The sequence below is a fragment of the Polypterus senegalus genome, chromosome 4 (assembly GCF_016835505.1).
Source record: "Polypterus senegalus isolate Bchr_013 chromosome 4, ASM1683550v1, whole genome shotgun sequence".
NCBI classification, from domain to species: Eukaryota; Metazoa; Chordata; class Cladistia; order Polypteriformes; family Polypteridae; genus Polypterus; species Polypterus senegalus.
The window spans coordinates 214,966,872-214,988,876 of NC_053157.1; the positions used below are offsets into that span (position 1 = coordinate 214,966,872).

Consider the following 22,005-nt stretch of genomic DNA (forward strand, 5'->3'; position numbering starts at 1 on the left):
GTGCCGTCTTAGATTAAATTCTGTAATTACAGCCACATTAGCTCCACAAATGAGACACACGGGTTCAGTAAACATATACTCAGCCTCCCATCAGTTTTTAAAGGCTCTATTTTCAGAATCAACTTTTCTCTTCAGCATCGTGTGAGCTAGTTTTGCAATAACTTGCAGCATCATAAGCTAGACTTGATTAACGCGGTAAGTGTTCGGCAAGGCAGCTGAAGCGCTGCATTATGGGATCTGTAGTTTATTGTGTTACCAGCGCTTCATATACCCGGGCCATTAATAACAATAATACAGTATATAAAATGATCTCGTGCCCCTTGAGTTTGACACATATGGACTAAATAGAACTTGAAAAGATATATTTTTTCAAATGTGATCGCAGATCAATTCAGATAGAGTTGACGCGCACTACAGCCAGCATGCCTCAATAAGTCATCCTTCCCTCGCTCTTACTTTTTTACCGTTCATCTAATGAATACACTGAGTATGGCTTTACCAAAATAATCATTAATGGCGAATAAAGTATCCATTATTCGAGTATGTAGATCGGGATATATATACACATATATATATACCCGCGTATCGCAGCGGAGAAGTAGTGTGTTAAAAAAGCTAGAAAAAGAAAAGGGAACATTTTAAAAATAACGTAACATGACTGTCAATATACAGTATTTGTTTTGTGAGTGTTACTGAGTGTTGCTGTCATCAAGGATTTGATTATCATTATTTCTTTCAATCAGGTTCGTATTTGTAGGATGTGTTGTGTTCAAGTTACATTCCGTGTTTGTCAATCGTTGTAAAGATGACAGGTTTCATTCATCGATTCGTTTCTTACTGCATCAATAAACAGCTCGTCTTCTTCTTTATCTGAGACCTGACACACTGCATGCACGGGTTTTTTTACACTGTCTTCCTTTAGCGGGACATTGACTTTTTCCACCATGTGCTTTGTTTCCGCAGTAGCTGGATTTATGAATATGCTTGTATGTATCAGACGCTTCATATTTTTTGCTGCCTTTTCAATTATGTAATTCGGTTTTTGTTCAGCACTCTTTGGAACTGTTGCTTTTTGGATGTACACTGCATCAGTTCACATGAGCCGCTCGGTGTACATGCATCGAAGGTTCCCAGCTGTGCTGGTGCCATCTTGTGCTATGTCCATGGCTGTATTTAATGTTACCTTAGTCCTGGCACTTAAAACTTTCTCTCGCAGTTTCGCTGAGTTTGTGCCAAACACCACCCTGACCATCTCATCTTCCTCTGCATAAGCACAGTCCTTCACCCGTGAATATTTAGTGGAGTTTGCTATTGGATTGCCGCTGACGGACGGCCTTATATGGGCAGGCACTAAATTACAAACGCCAGCGGCAGCCTGTCTATGAACTTAATTTAAAGTGTAGGTTTACATCGTGCTTTGTTTCCTAAGTAGCAGAACTCATGAATATGGTTGTATATGTCACTCGCTCGCTTCTTATTGTTTCGCTGCCTTCTCAATTATATAATGCATGTTTTCTTCAGCGCTTTTTGGAGGTCTTCCTGGTTTTCTATGTACTGCGTGATTACGTGGGATGCGTGATGATGTCACACGAAACTCCACCCTCACAGCGTTCAAGCTCATCTCCATTACAGTAAATGGAGAAAAACAGCTTCCAGTTATGACCATTACGTGTAGAATTTTGAAATGAAACCTGCCCAACTTTTGTAAGGAAGCTGTAAGGAATGAACCTGCCAAATTTCAGCCTTCCTCCCACACGGGAAGTTGGAGAATTAGTGATGAGTCAGTGAGTGAGTGAGTGAGGGCTTTGCCTTTTATTAGTATAGATACATCTATTGATAAGACCTGCTGTTTCCAATCTTCTAGGATAGTGCATCATAACAGTAATAAACAACATTATTATATTCATGGATTTATGAATGCCACTAGGGAGCTAGGAGTCTTTCGGCCTTGGAACCATTAGAGGCTTATTTTCTCCAGCATCCTATAGGATAAAAGTTTTGGTTTCTCTTCTCCTCCATGGATATCTGATTAAAGTATCAGACTCTGGTGTTTGCCATTGCAATTATTAGAAACTTTAAAACTACTGGCAATGTACAAGAACAACAAAGAATACAAAACAAATGTAGGAAGATAAAATATGATGCAGCATACAAAGGCAATGCAAAACAAAATAAAGAGAGAAGGATTAAAATGTCAAGGTAATCAAGCTTGCTATATATATATATATATATAAATTATATATATATATAACTATAAAAATACCCGCACTTCGCAGCAGAGAAGTAGTGTGTTAAAGAAGTAATGAAAAAGAAAAGGAAACATTTTAATAATAACATAACATGATTGACAATGTAATTGTTTTGTCATTGTCATGAGTGTTGCTGTCATATATATAAACAAACAAACAAAGACCAAGATCTAAATGATGATCTCTTTAGTTAATTTAAAGCACAACAATTTATTTAGTATGAATGTCTGTTCTGAGGTGTGACTGGAGTACTACAGTCTTCAGTAGTATAAGCCTTTAGGAGATTCTTAATGCAATGCCTATGTTTTAGCTGTCTCTCTACTGCCATCTAGTGCATCTTCTAATTAATTCACGGACAAACAAAGATCAAGATCCAAATGAAGATTATATATAGAGATATATATATACTGCTCAAAAGAATTAAAGGAACACTTTTTAATCAGAGTATAGCATAAAGTCAATGAAACTTATGGGATATTAATCTGGTCAGTTAGGTAGCAGAGGGGCCACACTTGCCGATTCTCCAAGCTTAACACAAAATTTAATGGCACAAAGTTGCTCCAAATTTCGCTGTTCCATTTTGCGTGACACAAAAAACAAAAACACAACTTCGCTAATAGCAGTCACAAAAATCTCGTACTGAGCTATGGGAGGGTACTGATACACGTGCTCAAGGACAACAGCGCAGCACTGCCAGATCGCTTGCAGTGTTGCCAGTCTCATTACTTTTCTGCCACACCTCGTATATATATATAAATATATATAAATATATAAACTGCTCAAAAAAATTAAAGGAACACTTTGAAAACACATAAGATCTCAAAGGGAAAAAGAAATTCTCCTGGATATCTATACTGATATAGACTGGGTAATGTGTTAGGAACGAAAGGATGCCACATCGTTTGATAGAAATGAAAATGATCAACCTACAGAGCCCTGAATTCAAAGACGCCCCAAAATCAGAGTGAAAAAATTATGTGGCAGGCTAGTCCATTTTGCCAAAATTTAATTGCAGCAACTCAAAATTGTACGCAGCAGTTTGTATGGCCCCTGTGTTCTTGTATACATGCCTGACAACATCGGTGCATGCTTCTAATGAGATGACAGATGGTGTTGTGGGGGATCTCCTCCCAGATCTGGACCAGGGCATCACTGAGCTCCTGGACAGTCTGAGGTGCAACCTGGTGGCATTGGATGGACCAAAACATAATGTCCCAGAGGTGTTCTATTGGATTTAGGTCAGGAAAGTGTGGTGGCCAGTCAATGGTATCAATTCCTTCATCCTCCAGGAACTGCCTGCATACTCTCACCACATGAGGCCAGGAATTGTCGTGCACCAGGAGCCACTGTACCAGCATAGGGTCTGACAATGGGTCCAAGGATTTCATCCTGATACCTAATGGCAGCCAAGGTGCCTTTGTCAAGCCTGTAGCGGTCTGTGTGACCCTCCATGGATATGCCTCCCCAGACAAACATTAACCCACCACCAAACTGCTCATGCTGAATGATGTTACAGGCAGCATAATGTTCTCCATGGCTTCTCCAGACCCTTTCACTTATGTCACGTGCTCAGGGTGAACCTGCTCTCATCTGTAAAAAGCACAGGGCACCAGTGGTGCATCTGCCAATTTTGGTATTCTATGGCGAATGCCAATCGAGCTGCATGCTGCTGGGCAGTGAGCTCAGGGCCCATTAGAGGACATGGGGCCCTTGGGTCACCCTCATGAAGTCTTTCTGGTTGTTTGGTCAGAGACATTCACACCAGTGGCCTGCTGGAGGTCATTTTGTAGGGCTCTGGCAGTGCTCATCCTGTTCCTCCTTGCCCAAAGGAGCAGATACTGGTCCTGCTGATGGGTTATGGACCTTCTATGGCCCTCTCCAGCTCTCCTAGAGTAACTGCTTGTCTCCTAGAATCTCCTCCATGCCCTTGAGACTGTGCAGGGAGACACAGCAAACCTTCTGGCAATGACACGTATTGATGTGCCATCCTGGAGAAGTTGGACTACCTGTGCAACCTCTGTAGGGTCCAGGTATCGCCTCATGCTACCAGTAGTGACACTGACTGTAGCCAAATGCAAAACTAGTGAAGAAACAGTCAGCAAAGATGAGGAGGGAAAAATGTCAGTGGCCTCCACCTGTTAAACCATTCCTGTTTTGGGGGTCATCTCATTGTTGCCCCTCTAGTGCATCTGTTGTTAATTTCATTAACACCACAGCAGCTGAAACTGATTAACAACCCCTCTGCTACCTAACTGACCAGATTAATATCCCATAAGTTTCATTGACTTTATGCTATACTCTGATTAAAAGTGTTCCTTTAATTCTTTTGAGCAGTATATATATATATATATATATATATCTATATATAATCTTCATTTGGATCTTGATCTTTGTTTGTCCGTGAATTAATTAGAAGATGCACTAGATGGCAGTAGAGAGACAGCTAAAACATAGGCATTGCATTAAGAATCTCCTCCAGGCTTATACTACTGAAGACTGTAGTACTCCAGTCACACCTCAGAACAGACATTCATACTAAATAAATTGTTGTGCTTTAAATTAACTAAAGAGATCATCATTTAGATCTTGGTCTTTGTTTGTTTGTTTATATATATGACAGCAACACTCATGACAATGACAAAACAATTACATTGTCAATCATGTTATGTTATTATTAAAATGTCTCCTTTTCTTTTTCATTACTTCTTTAACACACTACTTCTCTGCTGCAAGTGCGGGTATTTTTATAGTAATATATATATATAATTTATATATATATATATATATAGCAAGCTTGATTACCTTGACATTTTAATCCTTCTCTCTTTATTTTGTTTTGCATTGCCTTTGTATGCTGCATCATATTTTATCTTCCTACATTTGTTTTGTATTCTTTGTTGTTCTTGTACATTGCCAGTACTATCAAGACAAATTCCTCGTACACATTAGTGTACATGACCAATAAAGTGAATTCTGCTTCTGTTAACTAAACCTAGTTTTTAAGTTTCTAATAATTGCAATGGCAAACACCAGAGTCTGATACTTTAATCAGATATCCATGGAGAAGAGAAACCAAAACTTTTATCCTATAGGATGCTGGAGAAAATAAGCCTCTAATGGTTCCAAGGCCGAAAGACTCCTAGCTCCCTAGTGGCATTCATAAATCCATGAATATAATAATGTTGTTTATTACTGTTATGATGCACTATCCTAGAAGATTGGAAACAGCAGGTCTTATCAATAGATGTATCTATACTAATAAAAGGCAAAGCCCTCACTCACTCACTCACTCACTGACTCATCACTAATTCTCCAACTTCCCGTGTAGGAGGAAGGCTGAAATTTGGCAGGTTCATTCCTTACAGCTTCCTTACAAAAGTTGGGCAGGTTTCATTTCAAAATTCTACGCGTAATGGTCATAACTGGAAGCTGTTTTTCTCCATTTACTGTAATGGAGATGAGCTTGAACGCCGTGAGGGTGGAGTTTCGTGTGACATCATCACGCATCCCACGTAATCACGCAGTACATAGAAAACCAGGAAGACCTCCAAAAAGCGCTGAAGAAAACATGCATTATATAATTGAGAAGGCAGCGAAACAATAAGAAGCGAGCGAGTGACATATACAACCATATTCATGAGTTCTGCTACTTCGGAAACAAAGCACGATGTAAACCTACACTTTAAATTAAGTTCATAGACAGGCTGCCGCTGGCGTTTGTAATTTAGTGCCTGCCCATATAAGGCCGTCCGTCAGCGGCAATCCAATAGCAAACTCCCACTAAATATTCACGGGTGAAGGACTGTGCTTATGCAGAGGAAGATGAGATGGTCAGGGTGGTGTTTGGCACAAACTCAGCGAAACTGCGAGAGAAAGTTTTAAGTGCCAGGACTAAGGTAACATTAAATACAGCCATGGACATAGCAAAGATGGCACCAGCACAGCTGGGAACCTTCGATGCATGTACACCGAAGCGCTCATGTGAACTGATGCAGTGTACAGCCAAAAAGCAACAGTTCCAAAGAGCGCTGAACAAAAACCGAATTACACAATTGAAAAGGCAGCAAAAAATATGAAGCGCCTGATTCATACAAGCATATTCATAAATCCAGCTATTGCGAAACAAAGCACATGGTGGAAAAGTCAATGTCCCGCTAAAGGAAGACAGTGTAAAAAAAACCAGTGCATGCAGTGTGTCAGGTCTCAGATAAAGAAGAAGACGAGCTGTTTATTGATGCAGTAAGAAACGAATCGATGAATGAAACCTGTCATCTTTACAACGATTGACAAACACGGAATGTAACTTGAACACAACACATCCTACAAATACGAACCTGATTGAAAGAAATAATGATAATCAAATCCTTGATGACAGCAACACTCAGTAACACTCACAAAACAAATACTGTATATTGACAGTCATGTTACGCTATTTTTAAAATGTTCCCTTTTCTTTTCTAGCTTTTTAACACACTACTTCTCGCTGCGATACGCTGGTATATATATATGTATATATATATCCCGATCTACATACTCGAATAATGGATACTTTATTCGCCATCAATGATTGTTTTGGTAAAGCCATACTCAGTGTATTCATTAGATGAACGGTAAAAAGTAAGAGCGAGGGGAGGATGACTTATTGAGGCATGCAGGCTGTAGTGTGCGTCAACTCTATCTGAATTGCGCGATCACATTTGAAAAATATATCTTTTCAAGTTCTATTTAGTCCATATGTGTCAAACTCAAGGGCGCGAGATCATTTTATATACTGTATTATTGTTATTAATGGCCCGGGTATATGAAGCGCTGGTAACACAATAAACTACAGATCCCATAATGCAGCGCTTCAGCTGCCTTGCCACACACTTACCGCGTAATCAAGTCTACCTTATGATGCTGCAAGTTATTGCGGCTAGCTCACACGATGCTGAAGAGAAAAGTTGATTCTGAAAATAGAGCCTTTAAAACCGATGGGAGGCTGAGTATATGTTTACTGAACCCGTGTGTCTCATTTGTGGAGCTAATGTGGCTGTAATTACAGAATTTAATCTAAGACGGCACTATGAGACAAAACATCAGGGTAACCTGAAAGACCTGAATGCAATGCAGAAGATACAGAAAGCAGAAGAATTAAATAAGAATCTGACACTTCAGCGGACGTTTTTACCCGTGCACAATCACAAAGTGATTTCAAGTGAAGCTACTTTTATGGGAGACACAAATGCACCAGTGCAACTTGCCCCACTTTCCCTGTTGCCAAGTAATGTTGAACCAAGTCGTCACTACGGTGTTCCCAAATACGCACTTTGCTGATAAACTGAGTGCACTGAGTTTGCACGGCGCTTTGGTGACTTTGAAGAACAAAAAAAGTCCGTCTACATGCGGCTCGAACCTTGTGCATGTTTGGTACCACATATCTGTGTGAGAAGCTCTTCTCAGTGATGAAGACTAACAAAACAGCACACAGGAGTCGCCTCACTGATGAGCACCTGCAATCCATCCTGAGAATCTCCACAACACAGAACCTCACACCAAACATAAACGAACTTGTTGTCAAAAAAAGATGCTCTAAAATGACATATGAGCAAAGACAACTGAATGATTTGATTTGTTATTGCTTAAAGGAACACATTTTATTTATATTTCCAGGTTTTGTTATAAAGCATGTTCATATTTGAATTTGTATAATTTTGACAGGATATATTTTTATGGAGAGCAAAATATTATAAGTTGTTTAAGGTTTGAGTTGATTTATTCAGGAATAATATTCCTGTCTGTTTTTACCATTCCTACCAAAGATATTTCTGTTGACTAAATAAAAATTCCTTCTATTTAAAATTTTAATAGAACTTGAACAAATACGATAGTTCATAATATCCACGCAGACTTGCACGTAAGAGCGGGAGTTATCCGTTTTAACAAGCAGTGTATTGCACTCATACGAAATAGCTGTGTGTGTATATATGTAGATATGTGTGTATATGTATATATATAAATGTTTATATATGTGTGTGTGTATGTATGTATATATATATATATATATATATATGTGTGTGTGTATGTATGTGTGTATGTATATGTATGTGTATATATGTAGATATATATATATATGTATGTATATATATATGATATATATATATATATATATATAAAATATATATATATGACAGCAACACTCATCACTCACAACAGTGACAAAACAATTACATTGACAATCATGTTACGTTATTTTCAAAATGTTTCCTTTTCTTTTCATTGCTTCTTTAACACACTACTCCTCCGCTGCGAAGCGCGGGTATTTTGCTAGTCCTCTATATTCCTCCAACATCAAAAGTGGCTTAAGAGCTTTCTTGGGAGTCTGTGACATAGGATGCCACTGTAGTAATGTGAGAATAATGTTTTTTGAGTAGTGACTGATGTAAATCTTTTAATTATTTGATATTGCAGTTCCTAGTATGATTTATTGCAGCCAGTGGACTAAAAGGAATTATGAAAAGACAAATCGAAGAAGTATTTTTACATGTTCCACTTGTTCAGCATATCTGTTGGTATAGCATGCCAGATATTTGGTGCATAGTGGCAGCATTTTCGGTTCTTTTATACTTGGCTCTTGGAACAATAAGCAAAACAATTTCTTGAGAGTCTAAAGTTACTATTAGGAATGTAGGGGAACAAACACTCCATAATACAAAAAGGAGTAAATTTTTTTTAAAGCCATACATACAGTCTATACAAAGCCATATTTAAAGTATTTTAAAAATCAGTTGTAAAAGACAACAGCAACCAGCAAATCAGTTGTTAAAGACACCTGCTAGCAGTGAATTGATACTAAGACTGGCAAGATGTGCCCAGATTACATTTTTTGTTTATGATCTGTCTTTCTTAGGTTGCCCTGTTTGGAGTGCATTACAGTATCATCTTAAAAAAAAAAAAAGCAAATGTTAACTTTTAAGTATTTTCAAAAGTCAGATCTCTGACAAAATTTGAAATGTTTTTTAAAATAACAAATTCAGTTTTAGAAATGTGGTTATGGTGTTTTGAAGTTTAAGCCGAAATCGGAAATATTATTAGATTATTTTCTTCTGCCCTTAATTGTAAAGCAAAATTATCTAGTTTATATCTAAGATGCTCATTTTCTTATTTCTGCCAACAGCTAAAAATTTTTTTTTTTCTTTTTCTTATTTATTTTAAGGAAAATAATGCACATCCATTCTGTAATATAAGGCACTGGAACAGAGTGCTTAGAGCATCAGGGTCATTTGGAACTGGCAATTCTGTGTCGTCCATGTAGCTGTGGCATTTCAACTTGTGTTTTTGTAAATAATATGCCCTCATGGCAGCATTAGATTGAGAATAACAGCCAGGGCAGAAATTACCCATATGGCACAGCATATATGACTTAATGGATCTCCATAATAATACATTTATTAATTTTCTTCCAGTTCCGCAAGACTTAAACCAGCTTAAGATGTTATCAGAAGGAGTCCTCCATTGACACAGGTGGTTAATAATCACTCTGTCTTCCAGAGTGCTCTGTGATTAATGGTATCCAAATTTACTGGAGCAGATTGTTTTTTACCATCAGACTAAAGGCCATGACTTTCTGAGCAATTTTCAGGCACTGCCTTCATTTATGTAATCTTAGCTGTCATAGCGTGGCCCCTTTAAATTAGTTGTTTAGACTGACATACCGAGCACTTCATTCTAACCAGTTTCAGCAAGTTGAAGGCAGTCGGTGGCAGACTCCCTGAAGGATAGTCGCATTATGTGGCATACTCATTGACTCACTCCTCATAATCCATGACTTGCTCATTTTTTGTCATTAGTTGTAGAGGTAGACTCTGAGCATGACAGCTGATAACCAATTAATGCTCATCCAGTGATATATGTAATGCAGCGTCAAGGGATAAGGAACACGTGTTTTGGATCTCACAAACAGAATACAAGCTAATGTGTCTGTTTCATGTTTTACATATCACAGCTAAATAGCAATAAATAATGGTCAAAATTGTAGTTGAACTCATCATAGTTGTTAACTCTTTGTACAGCACCTACTCAGTCTGTAAGCACGTAGAAAAAGGAGAAAGCACAAGTGTGCTGGGCGGACTGCATGCAGCTTAATTTAACATGGCCAACGATTTTTCATTTATATAAATTGACATGGTCTGCCAATAAGCTCGGCAACCTCAGTTGGCAAGTCTGACATACCCAACAATTAGAAGTCATGTAATGTCTGTTGGCTGTAAGCCTCAAGTCCTTTTGACCAGTGTTTTTCCTGAGTAGAGTTTTTATGCAAGTAATCATTTAACTGCTGAAAAATTACTATATAAAGCTAGGTTAGAGAGAGATCTAAAATTGTCCAAAATTAAACGGTCAAGATTATTTTTCTTAAGCTGTGGTTTAACTGCTGCTGTCTTTAAAGAATCTGGGATAATAGCAGTATGTAATGAACAGCTATCTCTAGTACTGTATACATTAGCACATCAGAAATGTGGGACTGTATCAGGATGTAAGTTGAAGGTTTTAACTAAGCAATTATTCTACTCAATTCAGATAAACCTGTTTTAGTAAGGGAGTTTCATTAATTATATTAAGCACACTGAAACTGAAAAAGGCTTGTTTTTAATGTCTGTATTATATTTCATTCTATATTCATTTATTCTTCAAGCAATGCCACAGAATCATTATTTTTAGCCTTTGAAAAGATTTCAGGAACCATTCCATTAATAGATGTTCAGTAGTTGAAAACAATACTCTCAGATTTTTCACATTATTGCTTATAATAAAATTAAGACTGTCAAGTCTATTTGCATTTTGGTATTTGATTCTAGAATCAAAATATTAAATTATTTTCCTTCATTTATACTCTGCCTTAAAGCTCTTTCTTTTGATTATACAGACTTCTTGATTTTTTATAGTAATATAGTTTAAGATTTCTAAACCATTTTTTCAGGGGTTACTCTGAGAATAGAGCTTCTCACGTTAGCCTTAACATTTTTTTAACCTGATTGTTTATATATTTAACTATTACTAAATTCAGACCCTGAGGAATACTGTATTAGCAAACATAGAAGCAGCTGTAGTAACATTATTTCTTTCTTTTCAGATGTTCAGTTAAGTGTTTTCATTTGTAAATCTTGCCTTAGGTTTTACCGTCATGGAAGAAGCAGAACAGAGGTTCTGGAGTATTTCTAAAGACTGTGCTGAGGGAACAACTCTCTGAGGATTACAGATTTATGTGAGTTGTCCATTTACCTTGCTTTAAGTTTTCTCAATTTAGATGTTTTCTCAGTCATTTATAAAGTCTTGCTTGCAATCTGTGTGCCACATGAGGTTTGTGTTTGCAGCTCCTCCATTTGTGTAGATGTCTAATGACTAAAACTAGCCAGATTTCTTTTCTATTGTACTTGTTACTTTGAGAAGTCCCTTATTAATGATGTTGGTAAGCATCTCCTTACCAGCCTACATTTGCACTTTGCTTCTTTTTGGAAGGTACATTAGTGTGTCTCCCTTCTTTCCCTGTACCAGTGTTCTCTGTGATTCTTTATGAGTTTTGTTTTTTCATTCCAAAGAAAAACATAATTAGTGTTACTTATGGTTAAACCTATTTCTTGTGTTCATGGTGTTAAGGTTCAGGTTGTGGAGTATATTGTAGGAAAATATTGGTAAGAGATGAGAAATTGATGTACTGATACTAATCGATTAATTATTGTCCTTTTTTTTTTTTTTACAATCCTGTAAGGCTTCCATTTTGTTTTCCGTGCCTTTCACTGTAAAAGGACTTCCCAGTCATTAGCCTTGTAATGAGATACCTGAAGCACACTTACTAAAAACAATGGATTAGTAATGTAGAGTGGGCCAAATGGTTATACTGAACTCAAATGTGTATTGTTTCCAAATTAGTTAAAATCCTTTTAAAATTAGAAGTGTATCTGACATAGTTATTAATTACCATGTTGCAGTACAATAATCAGATTTGACAAAGAACAGACTTAGATAGCTGTTTACCAGCTAGAGTTTTAATTTATCTTGCCATAAGTAGTTTTAGAAAACAAAATGTTTCAAAATGATGTCTGATGCTATATGGTGTTGCATGTCTCAGAGTTCAAGTGAACAATTTTGCTTAAAGTGTACTACACTCTTGGTCTTTGTTACATAGTCCTTTGTCCTTGGGTGTGAGTCCTTCTGGCATAAGACTGCAGGCTATGCAATTCCCTCCTTGAAATATGGCTTCTTCTGCCAGACAGTGCTTATTCACTGACACAAAGATTAATTACTGAAAGTACTATGAAAGAGTTTTTGTCCTCTTTCTAATTTCCTCTGTTATTGCTTATTTTTGTCAATGAATGTTTTCTAGTCTTCAGCCAGAATCTATATATATAATTCACTAAGGCAAGACAACAATGGAAAGCACGCCGGAAGGGGCGTGGATTGACTGAGCCGCCGACAAGTAAGACACCGATGGTGCACGCAGGAAGGAGCCACGCCCACCAACTTCAAGACCATTGGATACGACGATAACTCGCAGAGCCACGCCCACCAACTCGGACGCGACGACACAGAAGAAACAGCGTCATTTATATTAGTCTGTCGTAGAGGCCACATGCACCTGCACGTTGAATGTTCATAGAGGCATGTTTCTCGCGGAGGTAAATCGCCATATGCAGCGTGTAAAACGGTTTGCGAGGGGTATCCCATGGGATCTTTAAAACAATCCTTTACAACTGAGGTTACAACACAATGAAGTAAGCAGTCTTTAAAAACCGAGTTTTCGGTTATGACGCATGATCGCGTGCACCATAGCAAACTGTTTTACACGCTACATACAGCAATTCGCATGCGAACATGCGTCTTCTTAGATGCTCCTGCAGAAATACGGAAGACGTTTCCCTGCCCAGTAATACTCCTTTTTCTACTGTGGCTCTCTAGGCATTCACACTGCCTGCCCATGTGTCCGGACGCAAAAACTCACCGACCACCCAGTTAGCCCCTTTTGTCTGTGCTAGGAGTCCATATGCACGCCTAAGCCACATTGACTTTTCATTATTCTTTTCGGTTTCGACACCCGACCGCGTCCACCATGAAAAACCATGCGAAAGGAACAACGAAGCCCCGCCCAGAACCTCTACCCCTCCTCCCACGTGCTCAGGAACGCACTTCAGACCACTGCCTGCCAAATCAAACAGCTCATCAAACACATACTCATTCACTTTGGTCTGTGCTGCGGTCCAAACCCAGCTGTGAGCCACGTTGACTATTCTTTTGCTCTCCATGGCTACCACTTCAAATGTATTTCATGGAAACAACACTTCTTTCAATGTTATAGAAATTCCTGCTTCAGGTAACTGTTTGTTTCTGTCAGTCGGGTTTTTTTGGAGAAATGTCATTGACGAAAATGTTGCTCTCAAACTTCGTAACATGGCTGTTAGCTTTGTTTGCCAACATTGGGATAACTTTGGTTACGTGGTGTCCGTTGTGCTTAGTCACAGAGGCATTGTTATACAGTCTGCTCAACAATACGCTGATTACATGAATATGTCCGGAGTCTATGGTGGCGAGGTAGAAATTGTGGCAATGTCCCAAATCCTTCCAGCTACTATCAGCATTTACATCCAAAAACGTCCTCATGCTTCTCCTCGAGTTTATAATCCGGCCCAGCGTCTCTTCATATCCCTGCTCTTTAGCGGTCCTTTGGATCATGGGCATTACGAGGTTCTCCTGTCTCTCAAATACCCATGTGATAACCTTCTGGTGACATCTTTTGAGTCTGTCGGTAAGGGCACACAGCGTACACACCCACTTGCTCGCCACACTAATGTGACATCACCTGCCCACTCTCCTCTTCCTGAAAAACATTTAAAGACACCCTCCCCTGAACACACACATTCCACACAGGACTTTCAATGCACCTTTTGTTCCAAAAGCTTCAGAGTGCACAGATATCTGAACGCACATTTGAAAAAACACAACACTAACCGAATGATACAATGTGAACATTGCCAACAATGCTTCGAGACAACTCGCGCACTCGAAAAACACTTACGAACTCATTCCACTTTCACCTTCAATTGCACATTTTGTAACGAGGACTTCACAGTTGTGATGGATCTCCACAACCATATGCAGATCCATTTAACACAAAGATTTGTATGCAAAATTTGCGAAAAGCACTTTCACGCATGCAGATACCTTATTAACCATCTCAAAACGCATTCCCTGATGAATTCTTTTCAGTGTCAACACTGCTCCAAAACCTTCACACGCCAGAAATATCTCAAAGCACATTTACACACCCACTCCACTGAACGAACGCATTCCAAAAAGATCTTTGAATGCACGATTTGTTCAAAAACATTCCGAGTGCAGAGATTTCTCAACATGCATTTAAAAACACACTCCACAGAACGAATTATGCAATGTGAACATTGCCAGCAATGCTTCGACACAACTCATTCCAATTCCCTTCAGTGTCAACGCAGCACTAAATCGTTCATGCACAAACATTGCATTCACTTTTCTGCAGCTTTTCAAGAAGATACCGCCTTTCACGTCCAAGAACATAATATTGGCCTACCTACCTACTGCACTATGTGCTTCTTGCAATGCTCTTCATTGGCACGCAGACATCAACAAATCCGGACATTACATTATTATTATAGTGTTGTCATGCCGGCAAGGTGTCTTTGCCACCGGTATCCAAGCCCCCTCTTTTATTGGAAGAACTCTTGACTGGCAAGAACCCGCTGTCCCAAAATTACTGTGATCATATCAGGAAATACAACTCTGCTTTAGCTTTCGCAATGGGCGCACACATCGCTCAACCATCTGGACAAGGACCGTATGCTTTCAGAATCCACGGTCAAATTTATCACCAGGTCTCTCCTTTATATAACAATCCAACACGTCACCACAATACGGTCACCTATATATCTTCGATTCTGCTGAGGCTACCAGTCAACGTTTGCAAAAGGAATGTAATAGCGCTTGCAGTGACATTTTGTTGCTTCAACTAGACAACATGATATGCCAGGTTAATCCCTTCACAAAGTCTTACATGCAAATGCATAACATTATCACTCACGGTTACTCTGTTACTGCTGTACGAATGGTGTTCATGGAAAATCCAGGTCTGGATATGAGAAGGTATAACGCCCCGTCCTGTCAAACTGATGTTGCTGCTTTGTAGGTGAAGACGGGGAACCTCCTGCACAACGCGACATTTGCATATATCCAAGGGGAGATGCTTGCAAGTGTATCTCTGTTCTCAATATGAACTGTGATGGTTTTTCCACTGCTATTCCCTTTCGGAGATCCAGGCTGGCACATACAATTAACCCATGTTGAGTAAAAGTGAACCGCGAAAAGAACGCGAGTCACACAGCTCCAATTTTATGCTTTCAGGCCTGCCATAAGATCTTCATTTAGTGTCTTGCATTCCAGTGGCAAACTCTTCTACCAATAGATCGTCGACGCATCTGTCAGAACAGAAGGCACGCGTCTACATTTCCTTCGCTCACATCAACAAGATTGGTCCGCCAGTTTTCAGTCACGGACGATTGTGTGTTGGTTCGTTCCGTGCATTGTTATAATGTTGCATTTCTTGCTGATTTATTACATTACTGATTTTTCAAATGTTAATTTTCTCCCTGTGCTTAAAAATCATTAAAAAACCGGCCTGATTATGCGGCGTATAGTACGCCGCGGGTTGGGTAGTTTATTATATTGTAGTAGCCAGCATTGTCTCCCAAGAGATGGGCAGGGACTGGATAGGTAGTTGACAGCAGGGTATTCACAGATGTGCTGTGTCTTGTTGTATGTTAAAAGTTTGAGAAGGCTCAAGAAGGAAGGTGATGACTCCCAGGACATTTTAATCCAGCCTTACAGATGATAATGCAGGGATGGAGAAAAGGACACCACACAAGAAGCTAGACGACACCTGGGAACACTACAAGAGTGGAATAGCCTGTCTAGTGTTGTGACTCTTATGTTACTATATGTGTACAACTTCACTGGACTAGTCACTGGGGGTGCTAGACAGTGTTGAGTGAACATGTATACAGTGTGGCTGAGAGCAATCCAAAACAGAAACTATTTGGGTGACTCAGAAGGCTTTCTAGGGACGATACAATGTGTGCAGCACAAATGCTTCAAAGATGGCAGAGAATTTGTTGAAAGTGATCCATGTTCTAGAATTCTAGCTTTTTCCAAAACAGAAATCACCTTTGAAAGGGTGGAGATTTCAGACTGTTGATAAGATTCAGTAAAATATTTCGAGGCAGTTAATGGCGATTCCAACAAATGATTTTGCAGAGTGTTTTGAACAGTGGAAGAGGTGCTGGGAGAAATGTGTGAGGTCCCAAGGTGCCTACTTTGAAGGGAACTGAGGCATCTTTGTCCTATGTACAATAATTCTTATATCTGTATCTTCTTCAATAAATGTATCTAATTCTCATATGACACGGATGGATACTTTCCAGTCAAACCTTGTATATATGTAAGTGTGTGCTTGGATCGAATAGCAGGCTTCACATTGGTCTCCAGAAAGTCACAGTAATTAGCACTAGTAACTGTAGTACCCCTCAGCATGTCGTGTTCAACAATAACTCAGGTCCACAAGAGGTTGCGAAGGCAAGACAAAACCTTTTATTGTACTAGAATCCATGTAATTCCAGACAGGTGGCGCAAGTGCATTGAGAAGGGTGGAGACAACATTGAGAAATAACATTGTCAGTTTTGTTAAGGTTTGGTGCATTTTCTAACTTTCTCTTTCATATATGTATATGTATATACAGTATGTATGTATGTGTGTATGTGTGTGTATATATATGTGTGTGTGTGTGTGTATATATATATATATATACTGTATATATATATATATACTGTATATACTGTATATATATATATATACTGTATATATATATATATATACTGTATATATGATATACACACAATAAGACTTGGTTTAGTGATCAGTGAAATTTCAGTTTATTAATAGTTTATGTAAATTTGTTGTAAATGAAAATGTCATTTTCTGTCTCAAAACTATCACTTCTGATTTACATATTTTTGTTTTGTAATGTAAATCTATGACACAGAAGATAATAAACTTTCAAATTTCAAAAGTTATGAGATTTTTAAAGAGAACTAATCTATTGTAATGTGCTATGTTTTGTTTTAGGCATTCAGTATTACAGAAACATTATGAGAATAATTCAATCCAAATAAGCGAAAGCCGTTTCCAGTCTAAGTCTGGTTTGACCATTCTCCCCTCTATCGAAACGTATGTCTGTTACTCGGTTTTTTCTGGTGTATATGCATATTTTTTTTTATATGTTTACAGTTAGCATAACTGGGGTAATCTTAGATAAATAATGCATTTGGGTCATTTTGGAAAAGTCAGACATTAAAGTTACACATTTAATATATGAATTGTATTTAAATTGAATTGCTTTTAAGGGGTACTAAGGTGCTATATTTTGGCAAAGGTGTTAGATTAAACATAGTTTTAATCGAAATCACTATGTTTGATTACAGATTCCTCTCTCATTTTGCTTTGAGCAGCAGTGTTGGTCACGAGCCTGTAAAGAACTCCCATCTTGCGGCACTTCTGTATCCATTGCAAACAACTGTCCTTAAAGAAGATGAGAAGGTATAGTACTTGTACAATTGATGATTATGTCAAAGCAGTCAAGCTTCCGTAAAGGAACAGAGACTTGCATTCCCTGGTAACTAATGTGCAAAAAGCAGATGCTCATCTATCAGTAGCTCCGCAAGTCCTGAATATATACTTCATATTTCATTAAATGGTGAATTTGCTTCATCTTTCTTGTTTGAAATTTCATACTTTGTTTTTTGCTATATATATATATATATATATATATATATATATATATATATATATATATATATATATATATATATATATATATATATATATATATATATATATATATATATATATATATATATATATATATATATATTAAGATATATCACTATTATCCAGAGTTCAAATAACAAATTAAAGCTTCAGAAGCATGGTTATTAACCTACAATAAAGAGATTCAAGATCTAAGCCATTGCTAGGAAGATCATGTGCATGATTGTGATTTTAAGGGCGCAGTCCATATTAAATATTGCCTTGAAAGAGCTACATGCTTGTTCTATATTACATTTTTTGCTTTTGGATTTGTTGCTGTCAATTAGACAAAAATGGTAAGAAATGCTTTTGACTATCTTATGTGTGATTCACAGTATTCATACTTACCTTGTAAAAGACTGCTCTGTGAAATTTCATTCAGAGAAATGTGACATGCCCACGAAGTTTCCCACACCTCTGTGAGATGCAAAATGTCATTGATGATTTATTTTTAAAAGCAAAACGTAGGGTTTTATCTGAATAGCATACTTGTCTCTCATTTTGAAATTTTTAGATCTTTGTAATTAAATTGTGTATGCCATTTTATTGGCATATAAAGTAAGAGGTAAATTTTGCTTTGCTTTTTTCTTATTAGATGGTAATTTCCATTATTACTGGGCTTCCTGGCAGCCACAAGGATAACCTATGCAACTTTCTTGTTAATTTCAACAAAGAACATGGCAGGTAAGTTTATATGTAATAGATTATACTTAGCTGACATTTCCTGAAGAGTAACATCTTTACTCATTAGAACATACTGCGGATGTATAATGTTTGGACAGATTTAGAGTAGTATTTTAGCCTGACATTATTAGCAGTAATAATGGTGTTTTATTTAAAATGTAGTACTCTTAGATGTTAACTAGATCATAGCACAATGCTATTGTCCATCAGAGAATTTCATGTCAGCATCTATACAATATAAGCAGATTTCTTTATGTCCAGCAGCTAAATTTAAAGGAAGCTTGATTCTAGCCTGCAGAAATATTCATAATGCTGGACCACCTTAATTTTACTTGCACCTCCTCATCACTTTTTCAATTGTGCAGTGATAGTGCCAATGTTTTACCAATGTGTTAATCACCGTGGGCAGGCATTTCAGCTGTGAGTATTTTGTGTCTGAATTCAACTGCTTCGGTGTGCTATCATTGTACAAATAACGCAGTGATGAAGAGGTTAGAGTATAATTAAGGTGACCCGGCATTACAAATATTTTCGCAGGCTTCAGAGATTCTAGTTTTAAAGCAGTTTTGTAGAAATTCAAGGAAATGAACTTCTAAATTATCATTCCAACCAAATCATCAAACATGTTTAAAAAACTCGGTGATGTCAAATATGATTAAAGCTTCGCAAAAAAAACACTACAGAGAGAGTGACAAGCTTGAGAAAATGAACCGTGTGAACAGTGACAGGCATGATTAGAAGGAGAAGCTGTACCACGTGTAATAAAACTGTAGAAAAGGCATAGACCAGATTTCTGAAGACTTCAGTAGATATTTGTATTTTTTCTACTACTAGTATTACTATTAGTAATCCTTTCTGAAAAATCCCTTTTAAGTGTCACCCGCCTCTGCAGCTAGTATTGTCAGTATTTTCCTTTGTGAGCGTCAGTATTTTACATCTCCTTAACATATCCAGTGAGAGGTGTTCTATTGTTTCTAATTTCTGGTATGAAATGTTCTTGCACTGTGTGAAGTATAATTTGAAATTTGACCAACTACTCCTGAATGAGTTCCACAGAAGTGTGTGTCAGTTTATTTAAAGATTTTGTTACATCTCATTAAAAGTAACCCTTTTCTTAAATGATATTCATCATTTTCAGTTTTTGTGGGATTGGTTTGCCAAAGCTTTGTGAACCCTAATATCATGATGACTAAATCCTAAAATTATAAAATCTTTGTATTCCTTATTTTAGTTTAACACTAGAATTACCAGAGCCAATGAAAAAACTTGTAATTCCGGCCCATTTTAAATCCCTTTGCACCTCTCCGTCAGCCTCTTTTGTCTTCTAAATATGTCGATAAGCCCAAGCAGCCTACTATACCATCCCCCCACCACCTCAGAATGGTCAAGAAGTTCTCCCAGTTCCTGCCTTAATTGATTATGTGGGATTGAGCTACCCAGAATTATAAGGAAAAATAATTTGATGTGTGTTTTGTGTCTACAACAATCTATGTAAACACATTGTTAAAACAGAAACGTTTTTCATTTTTTAGTAATAAATACTTTCACAAAAGGTGCAAGTACAATACAACAGCATCCGTGGTGCTGTGGTTAGAACTGCCTATTTATAATCCAGAGGTCGTGAGTTTGAAACCAGCTACCCGGAAAATTTACTGTTTTGATTAGTGAGCTGCTCTTATTGTTAATATTATACAATAAAAACATACATTTGATTTGTGTCTGTAACAGCTGGTGTAAATTATAGTATTTGTAAAAGTTAGCATTTTTTTTTCCACTTTTATTCTCTCAGTCACGATCACAATACTACACCCACCCCCTGCCCCAGATCTGATGTGGTTACTTTTTATCTGAAACTGGGAATAACTGTAGATTTGAGTGGTGTTTTGAGACAGTGCAACTGGAAATTCTCTTATCTGGAGGCATAAAAGCTGACACACAAATGCTGGTGAATCTGCCTTCTTCATATCTCACCGTCACTTAATTTTTTTTAATTAGCTTTATTGAGTGTTCCTGCTCACGCTGAATTAGCATGCACCTTATGGTCCATGATGTCAAAGCCGCTCTGACAAGAAAACAGACATGGGTATATATGATATTTGGAATAACTCATTTTATGACCTGCATAGTACATTTCGGAAAACATTATGGCACTGGTGCAATATTATTCATATTCATTCACATAATATCTTGCGGTTGTATTCAGTGAATGTATGTTTTTTTTTTTCTGATCTTGCCCAGTCTCCACATTTTTTTGCATGGGGGTGTTTCTTTTGTGCAGGGGGGATGGTATAACAGGCTGCTTGGGCTTATCGACACATTCAGAAGACAAAAGAGGCTGACAGAGATATGCGAAGGGATTTAAGGTGGGCCAGAATTATGAGTTTTTCCGCTGGCTCTGGTAATTCTAGTGTTAAGTATTACTAGATTAATGCATGTTATTTGAAAAACATGTTAAGGGCAGTAATATTTGCCTATTTTCCAACTGTGCAATAGGGTTTCTTCCCCTTCCTCTTATTTATGATTGTCCGTTTTTCAATGAGTTATCTATTGCTAGTTTAGAATTTCTTTTTCTGTGGTAGCATTTAGTTATCTTTTACTCTTTTATGTGCTGATTAGTCAATTACCTGTGAGTAAATGTTTGTAAATTTAGTGGTTCTCTTCTTGTCTTGGATGCAGATGGGTAGTTTATCGGCAAGCCTCAGAAAGCTGTGATAATTTCAATGCTGCAAATTTCCAGCGTTACCTGTCAAGTGTCTTGGAATCCCAACGAGGTCGTGGAGCTCGTCATTCTGCCTTTATCCGAAAAAAAGTGCGACTACTGATAGTTACCCCCGGGTAAGGACTCTTTTATCACTGCTGTAAAAACTACCCTCTCTCAAACTCCACACTCCTTAGCATTAATGGCAAGATTGAACAACTTTATTAGTATGACTTCATTAGCAAAAAGTTAATGTCGATGGTGGAGAGGAAGCAATACAAGAATTTTATTATGGTGGGTACTCTATTTTTCTTAATAAAAAAAGCTTATTTTAAGATACCACATAAGAGATTCCACAATCGGCTAACAGGAAATGTCTATTTAAGCCAAAATATGAGGAATATTAAGTTCATACCGACTTTGATAAATACATATACAACAGTAAATGGATA

General features: G+C 37.6%; 1 protein-coding gene across 1 annotated transcript in view; it reads left to right on the forward strand.

Annotated features, from left to right (window-relative positions):
- Positions 1-22,005, forward strand: part of dnaaf9 (dynein axonemal assembly factor 9) — a 179,419-nt gene that overhangs the window by 109,674 nt on the left and 47,740 nt on the right. Inside the window, exons 23-27 of the mRNA XM_039751936.1 lie at positions 11,399-11,490; positions 17,431-17,532; positions 17,787-17,901; positions 18,767-18,855; positions 21,532-21,690. Coding sequence (XP_039607870.1) covers positions 11,399-11,490; positions 17,431-17,532; positions 17,787-17,901; positions 18,767-18,855; positions 21,532-21,690 — 557 coding nt within the window. The remainder of the gene's footprint in view (positions 1-11,398; positions 11,491-17,430; positions 17,533-17,786; positions 17,902-18,766; positions 18,856-21,531; positions 21,691-22,005) is intronic.